Source organism: Phyllostomus hastatus, unplaced genomic scaffold, assembly GCF_019186645.2.
Source record: "Phyllostomus hastatus isolate PE091 unplaced genomic scaffold, TTU_PhHast_1.1 phas_scaffold_501, whole genome shotgun sequence".
NCBI lineage: Eukaryota > Metazoa > Chordata > Mammalia > Chiroptera > Phyllostomidae > Phyllostomus > Phyllostomus hastatus.
This window is the reverse complement of record NW_025334033.1, coordinates 40,264,250-40,274,856: the sequence shown is the minus strand read 5'-3', so window position 1 is coordinate 40,274,856 and position 10,607 is coordinate 40,264,250. Positions and strand designations below refer to the sequence as shown.

At 30.9% G+C, this 10,607-nt stretch overlaps 1 protein-coding gene across 2 annotated transcripts in view; it reads right to left on the bottom strand.

Moving 5' to 3' along the window:
* Window positions 1–779: 779 nt before the first annotated feature.
* Window positions 780–10,607, bottom strand: part of PPM1A (protein phosphatase, Mg2+/Mn2+ dependent 1A) — a 34,187-nt gene continuing 24,359 nt past the window's right edge. For both annotated transcript variants that reach the window (XM_045823597.1, XM_045823596.1), the window contains 3 exons: window positions 7,317–7,425; window positions 5,637–5,694; window positions 780–4,644 (listed from right to left, as the gene is read on the bottom strand). In XM_045823597.1, coding sequence (XP_045679553.1) covers window positions 4,615–4,644; window positions 5,637–5,694; window positions 7,317–7,425 — 197 coding nt within the window. In that variant the 3' untranslated portion in view covers window positions 780–4,614. The remainder of the gene's footprint in view (window positions 4,645–5,636; window positions 5,695–7,316; window positions 7,426–10,607) is intronic.

The following is a 10,607-nucleotide window of genomic DNA, read 5'->3' as shown; positions in this document are numbered from 1 at the left end:
GTCACTTTGTTATTATACCAATTTAAATAACCTTTCCCCGACAACTAATGAAAGTATAGGTTTTAAACTACAATTTCAATATATTTTAGTTTTTCTAATTGGCACATTCCTACCTGTTGGTAATATACTTAGAAAAAGATGAGATCAGAAGCCACAAGTTTAATATGTACAGCAGGTAAAAGGGAAACCTGTGTTGAGGTGAACGAAAGTGGAAATGTTTATTTGACAGTGAAGTGGAGTCTAACACCTCTCTTCATTTCTGCATATAGCATCCTGACTATCAGTAATAACTAACACTTGACTGACACATTATTCTGACCAATAAAACAATACTCATAACACTTAGAAATTGTACTCTTAAATATTTCAAGCATATTCTAAACTAACATTTAATTGAAAAGAAATACAATCCAAAACTCATGGCACATTACTGAAAGAAATAAAGTAAACTTAGGCTTGGAAAATTTTAAACTACAAAGAAGTCTTCCTAAGTGCTTAAAAAAAACCCAAAAACCCAACTAACTAGAAGACTAGATGACTCAATTAAAAAACAGTCACCTTACCAGCAGGATTTGCAAGCAAGAAGTATATGAAACTCTTTACAGTCCCTTCAAAGAAAAACCTCAAATGAGTGACATTTATACATAAATATTTACATAATATTTTCTAATACCAAATTCTAACATAATACTGTACAAACATTAAAAGGCTTAGACCTCTCAAACTTTATGAATTGAAAGTATACACATCATGAAATGTAAAATTAAAACAGAAAAGAACACCCTTAACCAATTTAATCATTTCTTTCAGAAATCACAAACTGAATTTCCATATGAATTTGTCCAGTCAAGATAGGCAGTGAAATTATTTAAAAATATTAAAACACATAGTAATCATTTAGCTAAAATTGGATATTAGCACTGGCAGTATGTTTTCAAGAACACAGAGTTGTACTTATAAATAAGATAAATTTAGCCATATATATATTTACGTATATTTTTAAATGCCTTAAACTCAAAATACACCAAAATTTCGAGGGCTGCAGAATTCTAAGAAAACTATTACCTCTTTCTTTGACTTGCTTCTCTCAGCAGGAGAGTAAAGGCCATTTGTTAAACACAATCAAGCATGATGAATAGACTTAAGCTTCATCAGTCCAACTTTATTCCTCTGCTGAGCAAAATTTATGGGATTTTCAACTTTGTTGTGGAGAAAATAAACAGATTTTCAAGGGAATGAAAGAAATACAGACCAGTCTTTAGGGCAGAGATCTGCCTTATTCAGGAAATTATCTGGCAGGTAATATAACTATTAGGTGGACATTAACTATTTTTTTGGATGAGTGATCCAGTTATATTAGTAACATACACTAGAATATAAATTCTACTCAAAATATAAACTCCTTGAGGACAAGGACCTATTTATTCATTTCTTTATAGTCCAAGGTGCTTTGCCTAGAACAGTGTTTTGCAAATAACTACTCAATACATTTTGTGGAAAAGCTGAGTTATTAGCTGGATTAATATATTGCCAAATGGATGATCACTAAAAGTACTGCTATAACTCAGACTATTTGAATTACATAATTGATTTATTCTTTGATCCAAATTTCTTAATGTTATTAAGTTAGTAAAAAAAATTAAGTGGCTGAAGCAGTACACTAATTGCATAGTACTCTAGAAGCAAGTTAATGCTTTATAATTAAAAATACATTTGAAATAGTTCTAAAGCTGAGTAAGAAAAATACCTCTTGGATTTTTAAAAGTTAATGCTAATACTGAGAAATGTTTCTGTTATCTGTAAAAGTATATTCCCTAAGAAAGTAGAAATTATGAGTTTACCTTGCTAAAACAATAAGAGATCAGTGAAATTGTTTAATGTTAGGGTAACAAGAGCCTGCTATACAAAATGAATTTCCTATTAAAAGCAGCAAAGTAGGTTCATCCTATTAAAACATTTAAATGAAAGTACATTTTGAATAGTATGCTATCATCACACATGAACTTTTTCCCTCCAAAGAAAATAACAAACAACACATCAAAATATTTTGAGGCATTGCCCTGAGATGCTAGTTAGCACACAAAAGGGGGTGGGATGTCAAGAATTGAAGTGGTACAAAAATGAAGTGCACAAAAGAGGTGCAAAAGTGCCTTTTAAAAGTGTGGTTGGTTCCCTACCACCACCATTACCCCCAGAAATGAAGAACACACAGTCTGCTGTTATGATGTATACTTCCTGCATTTTTATAATGAAAAACTATATCTAATGTGGCAATGCTGATTCATGTGGAAAAGATTTAGTCTTCTTAGATCACACTTATTACAGTCTTTTCTCACTTCCAAGCCTAATATTTCAGTACTAATAATTTTAACAGAGGAATATTTTAACCTCTTTTCTATTTAAAGACTCTCAAATTAAAAGAGTATATATGCTGTTAGTTTAAAATATAGCTTTCTACCATATATTTTACTTATAATTTAAGATTTTGCATTTCAAAATCTAATTCAAGGTTTTGAAATTTCTAGAACTAAAAACTTGAGTCTACTTAAAAAGTTAAGAACCTGGCTTCTCGTAATAGGGACTTAGTTTTAAGTACCAGGATATCTGGTAATCAATCTATACTAGAAGCACTACTATTCATTAAATGCACATTTAGATGCTTGCAAAGTCGTAACTTAAAACATTATCATACTTCGCACTCTACCACAGATTTAGACATTATGCATTTATTTGTATGTTAAGTATGGAATTGGTTCTCTAATTCCAACTGTTATGAATTTCTAAATATAAATAGTACTTGTTTTTCTCCATTCATGCTGGATTAAGATAAATTAAATACAATTAAGTTACATTTAATCACCTCACAAATAAGAGGGATAATGAAAAGATTTTGCTGGTATGTAACTACTTAAATCTGAGACATTTCACATTACTTTTTCTACTACTCCCCTAACTTTACATTAGTTTTAAGGCTATATATACAAATATGTATATTTCCAAGTTATGGAAAAAACAAATAGAACTGATTATATTACCTTTTATACAAAAAATTTGATTTTGTATTCCAATGTTGTATTTTAATAGTTTTCTAGTGGGGAATCTGCCTACTGAATGATTAATTAACATGGTGATAAATACAATATTCAACCTAAAGAGACAAAAATACAGAAGGGCACAGAACAGTAGTCTTTTCAACGTGACAGATTTTAAAATTACTTTCACATGCTTAATCAGAGTGATTTAAGCCTAAATTAAATTAGGTTATTTTTATATCTACAGTTCCTTAAATTTTGAAAGTTATTTTTAAAGGCCAACAGCTAAATATTATCAACATGCTATATTTCAAATCACAAATACATCTTAACTTGGATTCTAAAGACATGGGCCAATTAAAAATCACAGGCAAACACACACTCAAACATACACACACCTATCATAAGAGTGTTAAGATTGTCAAGCTCTGACAATTATTTTAATTAAACAGTAGGCAAATCTGAACTGATACAATCTTAATGAAATATAAGCAGCCAGAAAGAAACCCATTTAAAAAATAGATTAAGGAACAACAGAGACTTAAATCTTTTAGTCTTGCTAATGGAAGGGAAACAGTTCCATCTATGCCTTGAGTAACAGGATTTTCCAATTAAAAGAGACTAAGATCTTTCCCAATGAGAAACTTCTCATTTACAATGGCATGGTGTTTTAAAAGGGCAGGGTAAAGGAGGAATTACACATACATGATTTAATTTCTTGTTTGTTAAATCAAGCTTTATTGATAAAATGGAATTCAGAATATCTTACTAGGAACAGCAGCAGGCCCAGCCGATCATGATAGCAAAATGTGGCAGTCTCCTACTATATGTAGGAAGCTGCTGCTTATCAATTAATAATTAAATGTAAGGACTTTTAAAAGAGGTGCAAAGAATCAAGGCATTTTAGCCCCCAAGACTGATATTTTTATGAATATACTGCATAACCTGCAATACTCACGGCAACAAGTAGAGAACAACCTAAAAGACAGTTAAATGAAAGGACCAGCTTTATCAACAATGCCAATCCCGCTGCCAAGAACATTAAGATAGTTTCCAATTAACTCTCTGGATGTTTGGCTTTATGAAATTTTGGAATTTTTCTCCATAATCAAGTGCACATTTGAGTGTCTAGGTGACATGGCTGCTGCTCTCCCTGTCCCAACCCCGAGTCCAAACACATGACTTGAAAGATCTATATATCTGTTGCATCACACAACAAGCCAAACATTTCTTGCAACTTTGATAGTGATTTAAAGCGGTTCATAATTAAATATGAGCATTTTGTACAAAGGACAATTACACTTTACAAAAAACAAAATCATACAACAAAAATTGCTGGAGTCTGATTTACAACATGAATTATGGTTTGAAATCACGTTTACGTAAGTCTCAAATTTACAAAAAAAAAAAAAAATCAGTTCTGGGCTAGCTGTTGTACTGCTGAAGTTCTCTGGTGTAACCACTCTCACCCATGTCATACGCCCTTCTTTAAAGTTGATGATGGATGTTTAAAAGGTTCAATGAAGATGAGCTGTACTCTCCTTTGGAGGTGAAGGTAAATTCCATGGCTAGATGAGCAGTTTTACCACATATCATCAGTTGATGTAGAGTCCTTTATAAAAGGAAACAAAGCAAAACAAGGAACTAAATTAAAGCTTAGAGGTGCCAAAATAGATTACTTTCTGGATAGTGCAGGAAGATAGGTTTTGTAAAGTGGACTTTCAGAATATAAATGTTTTTTAAAGTATATATAAGTATGTGTATGTGTGTATATGAAATATCAATATTCAATCTTTAAAAAAATTGTTAAACCTTTGTTTGGTTTTGGAATAAAATACTACTTGAAGTATTTTACCATGAGGTTGACCAAATGTACTGCTAAACCAATAAAACGACTAAAAATTTCATTTTTTCTTCAAAGAACCCAATTTATTTTACTAAAAGATTACTTTTATACATTTTTATTGCATAAGAGATTAAGAACTCAAGTAATGAAATTCAAGGAGGCTTCATAATGCAATACACAAAATATTTCAGAGCCTGTCCAAATGATTTGAAGTTATCACTTTTCTTTGCATACCATATGACAACACAGCTGTAATAAGAAACTTAATTGAGAAAAGGCATGTTAATATCTATTTCTATAAGACAGAATTCTCTAATATTTAAATGAAGTATATACTTCAGGGGTCTTGGCAAAGGTATTTCTAACTATAAACACTATTTAGTGGAGATGGGCACTGTGAAGTTCTGCTGCAGCTGCTGCTTACAAACTCAGAGTAATTTAAGATTCTGAGTAACAATATTATTTCCAACTTCAAAAAAAAATGTTTAATGGAGGCAAATCTTTAGTTGATTGCTTGTAGAGGCTTAAAAAACCCACGATAATTCAAAGGGACTTTCTTCTTTTTTGAGAGAGGTGGCCACTCACCATGATTATGTCCTCAATCACTAGAACTGTGGTGCAGGCAGAGTTCAGAGCAATCAATCAGGGGTGTGTGTAAGAGAATGGGTGCAGTGAACAGCTCTGCAAAAACAGGTAGGAAGGATATGCATTTAGAGTGGAGGGGAAGGGAAAGCAGAGAGAACTAAAATGCTACTTACAGTGTCATCATTTTTGTAAGGATTCAGTCTATTGTAAACGGCTTCAATTACATTCCGCCTAAATTTTAAAAAATGCAGAAAGTTAATTTTTCTTCAGAGCACAAAACTGTTTAATAACTCACAGCCAAGTGTTCATTAAAATGTCAAAGATAGTCTTAAACATTATTTTAGTTGTTTCTTACTGTTAATAAGTGAGCCTCACTTGAAGATACTTGGGGCTCCAATTTAAAAGAGGTAAACTTACTCTAAAATGTACCCTTCCACCAACCCAATTAATGCAAGACTAAAAGTCATGATGTTAAAAAATAATCAGCCTATATAGTTTATTTCTATTTGAACTGGCTTAAGTGGTTATGAGTCAGCAATGATGATGCAGGTTTATTTTTATCCTCACCCGAGGACATGCTTATTGATTTTAGAGATAGGGGAAGGGAGGGAGAGAAACATCAATGCAAGAGAGAAATAAATTAGTTTCCTCTTGTACATGCCCTGACCAGAGGCTGAATCCACAACCCAGACATGTGTGCTGACTGGGAATTGAACCCACGACCCTTTGGTCTACCAGATAATGCTCTAATCAACTGAGTCACACTGGCCAGGGTGAGCAATGATGATGCAGGTTTTAAGATATAATACTAATATATTCTGATTAAGAGTTGAATGTTGTAGTAAAATAATTTACATATGTTTTACATTTAAGTTTGTGCTTTTTGTAATGCCCCTTTAAAACACCTTTATTAAAACTGAAATGTGAAATATGACATTTCCCTGACAAGTCTAGGAATTAGTTTTAGAATAATGTTATGTTAAAAAAAAACCTGTACAGGTATTTATAAGTTATGGCCTCCCTACTTCTAAAATCAATTTGAAGTAATTTCATAGGCAATCATATCACATTTGGAAGGAAAGGTTTCCAAAAAAATAAAGGCTTCAAACAGGAGGCTTTATAATTGCTATTCAGTGAAATAATCAAAAAGAACAGAGCTACACTTACAGAACACAGTAGAGAATAAAAAAGTAGTCAATATATGGTTGTAGGTCAATTATCTGGGTATCTGAGGTAAAAATGTTTTAAGCCTTATATTATAAAATGGCTTAAAATGTCCACTTTAGCTTATAAAGATGAAAGCTTAATATTTAATACAGTATTTCCAGCTCTTTGAAATAAAGTGCAAGGAGAAAAAGGCAAGAAATGTAACCTTTATACCAAAACCCAACCTACCAGCAATCGACAACTGAAACCACTGGGAAAAGTCAAATGTAAAAAAAGGGCCCCAGTGGAGAAGAAGGAAATGCTCATCTCTGGGGTAAATTATTCAGGGCTTGACCAGATCAAATTATAATAATGACACTTATAATTTTGTAGTGCTATGTAAGTTAATTTAAAAAATTATTTTACTATATTATCTCATTTATGGTATATGAGGAAATCAGTATAACCCAAACCTCCACTAAGGACAGCTTTTGGTGTCATTAGTTAAAAACAGTAATATTCTGATACTTATTCTTAACAAGTACCATATTATCATTAATACTGAAAAACAGTGAACCACAAATTAAATGTTCTGAAGATACAGGTAATTGCATCACTTTAGAAATTAGGTAAATATACAATCAACAAACACCTAAAATTTTCATGTACTGAGATAAATCATTAAGAGTATGTAGAATGTAACTTACTTGCTTGCCAATTCACCCCCTGGTGGGAGGTTGGGGATGTTCTCACTTGCTAATGTGCGCATCACATGGACTAAGTCAGGGACGCCTTCCCCCTGCTTCTTTATGATTTCTGGGAATCAGAAGTACTTTTTTTGTAAATGTTATCCAAATTTAATTAAAAAAAACTGAAACAAAGATAACTTAGGTTTTTAAAGATGGCATTTACCACATTTGAGATTTTCTAAACTGGTATAAAAAAAATTAAGTTGACCTTTGAAAATTTATGACAAAGGGATGCACAAAAGGACACAAAAGATATTTTCCATAATTAACTGCAAAGAACGAAAATAAACAAGACAAAAATGTGAAAATGAAATTTCATGTTAAAAATCAATATATTACATAATCAGAAATACATGTGTACAAATGAGAATCCTTAAGATGCCAACTAGTTATTTCTGACATCAAGTCCTCTCTTTAGACTGGAAACAGGTTTCCTGAACTTTGCCCTGAAAATAAACTGCATAAATTAAAAAAAAAAGACACTTTCAAGACTTGGAAAAAAAAGTAATCTTTAAGTAAAGAGGAATTTACTGACTATATACGAATGTAAACTATTTTTACACATAATTTTATATTTGCAAAATGATACTTAAGTAGCACTGCAGATGAGGTTATGTACTCAAACACCATTCTCAGTTTAATTTTTTGTCTAATGTATTTTTAAGCAATAAATAGATACATAATACTTTTTCCTTAGTTGATTATTTGAACAAAGCATATAGAGTGGGCAAAAAGTCTAAGTTTGATGACATTTTTTAAAAGAAAACACTAATAAATCACATCACTGTATTTAAAATCATTAATTTCAAACCATTCAGTTACTAAATGGATACAGTGATATGGTCTGCAGTCTTGCCATGCAGATGCATATTGTTATTCATACCACAGAACACGAAGAATTATGTACAAGCAACTTAAAGAACTCTCCTACTATTCACTTTAAGTACAAGAAGTTTTTACTTGGAGTTTTAGCATATTTATTCTAAAAGCAAGATCATGCCAAAGGTATCTGTGTAAGTTTTATCTTGAAGTTTTGTTTTTTGTTTTTTAATGTTTATACTAAGGTATTTTCTTTGTCACCATTGGGGCAAGAATATTACCATTCTGGTACTCAATTTGTAAATACCTTTGAAAATACCAATGCATATAAAGATATTCCATCCTTTAATCAAATCTCAAAATATTAATTCATCCTTAAAGCCACATATTAAAAAACAGACAATACTACCCATATTTCTTTAAATGGCTCAAACTATCCTTTTAGAATTAAGGCCAAATTTTACCACCTATTATATTTTGCCTTTAAAAAAAAAACAGTCTTAAATCTGAATAAAAAGCAAGGATCTCAGATTTGGTTTGCCAAGTTCCTTTATTGTGTAATCTTTAACATCTAGTATATTTATTCTACATGGTTCTAATGCTGGAAATCTGCTGTACAAAAATAAAAGAATTGGATGTTTACCTAAACTGCACAATTTCACAATCTAAAGCTGTGTTACACTTAACATACAGTCTCTGCTAAGCCAATACAATTATTGGATAGATAACTAGACATAATAGAAATGAACACTGATGATAAAGTCAATCAATGATAGTTTCAGGTCTAAAAAACATTACTTTTAATTGACTATAATTGATGTATCTGACATCTCTGTTAAAATAAAAATTAGGATGTTTTAATTGTGGAGAAAATTACAGTAAGACAAATTCTTAAAAAGAATAATGCAAGACTTTAAAAACTGTTACTATCTCCTATTCCACATGGGACAATACGTTTAAACTATCTGACAATTAATACTATGGTAGCCTTGCTTCTTTCTGTTTTTAAAAAATAAAAAGAAATGAATTTTAATAAATATTCCTTTAAATATTCTTGGACTATACATTTTAATTAGAATTGTAAAAAGACTGTCTTTCATTGAACACATATATATAGAAAATCTATGTTTCACATACCCATAAACACATTCTGCTCCTCCACACTTCCCTCCAAGTCTGAGGGATTCTAGCAGTTATCTCCAAATTAGCAACTTTAAAGCCTGGGCAGTCAGTAGCAAAGATTTTTAAAATATGCACGTACAAGTATAATTTTAAATTGGCTTAGAAGGACCACAACATTAGGCAGTATGTTTTAAATTATGAGCTAAATCTTTTCACAATCTGAAAGTCAAGTTGTCGAAGGACATAGATAATAGGAGAAGAGCTGAAAAGCCTCAGTCCTTTTCTGTGATATAAACGGAGAAGCCAAAAGTATTAAAAACAAATGAGATTTAGAAGGTCACAGCAATTTAGTGAACATATGTATTTAAAAGAAAAAAAGAAAGAAAAAAGTCCTCGATGTATCTTTTGGAAGATAAATGCAGTATTTTTCACTTTTAAGACATTTATACTACAAATAGTTACATTCTTTCTACATTTTAAAATATAGTAGTGATTTTAATTAATGAAATATTTTTTCTCTAGCTTTAGTCTCATCAAATTTACCTCAATAAAGGATACGGTATTTAATTTATGACATAATCTCCAACTGAATGATACAAGTGTAATAACACTACAATATATCAAAATATTTAGTATTAATGTAAACTGTTCAAGTAGCAATTCTTGCTCAATAATAAGCAGTATAAAACTTAATACTATACTATAAAATTATGTTCCTAAAGGAATTATTTAGAATTGCATCAAAAACTTGTGAGTGCACACTAAAAAAGAAAAGTAGCAATTTGTTTCTAAAATTTGATCTCATTTCATAGTAATAAGTACTACAGTACTTATTCTTGTTTCTTTGAATCAGTGAGAAAACATGTATGCCCAGGTTACTTTAAAGAGCCAATAAATTAAACATCAACTTATCCCAATACATATTCTTCTTATGCCTTCATACTTTTCCACTCACCAGCAGTTTGAACCAATGTGATGTGATTTGGTACCATTCTAAATATTTTATTTTTCTGGATTATAAATAAATAACTTACATTGAAATGATTCACTTAAAATATAAAAATTCTAAGACCCTTGGCAATAGTGAGGAAACAAACTCATCAAATAGTATGTGCAATGAATGAAATACCAAACAGTACATACACACAGTACACTAAATATATCACTATTAAGTGGGGGACAACTATCAAAACATAATAGCACCTCCAGATAGTACTGCAAATCAAAACTAATCATGATTCTAATATCAGATAGATTATAACTGATATTAAACAGAAAAGGGGAAAAAATTAAAGTGCAGACTGATTT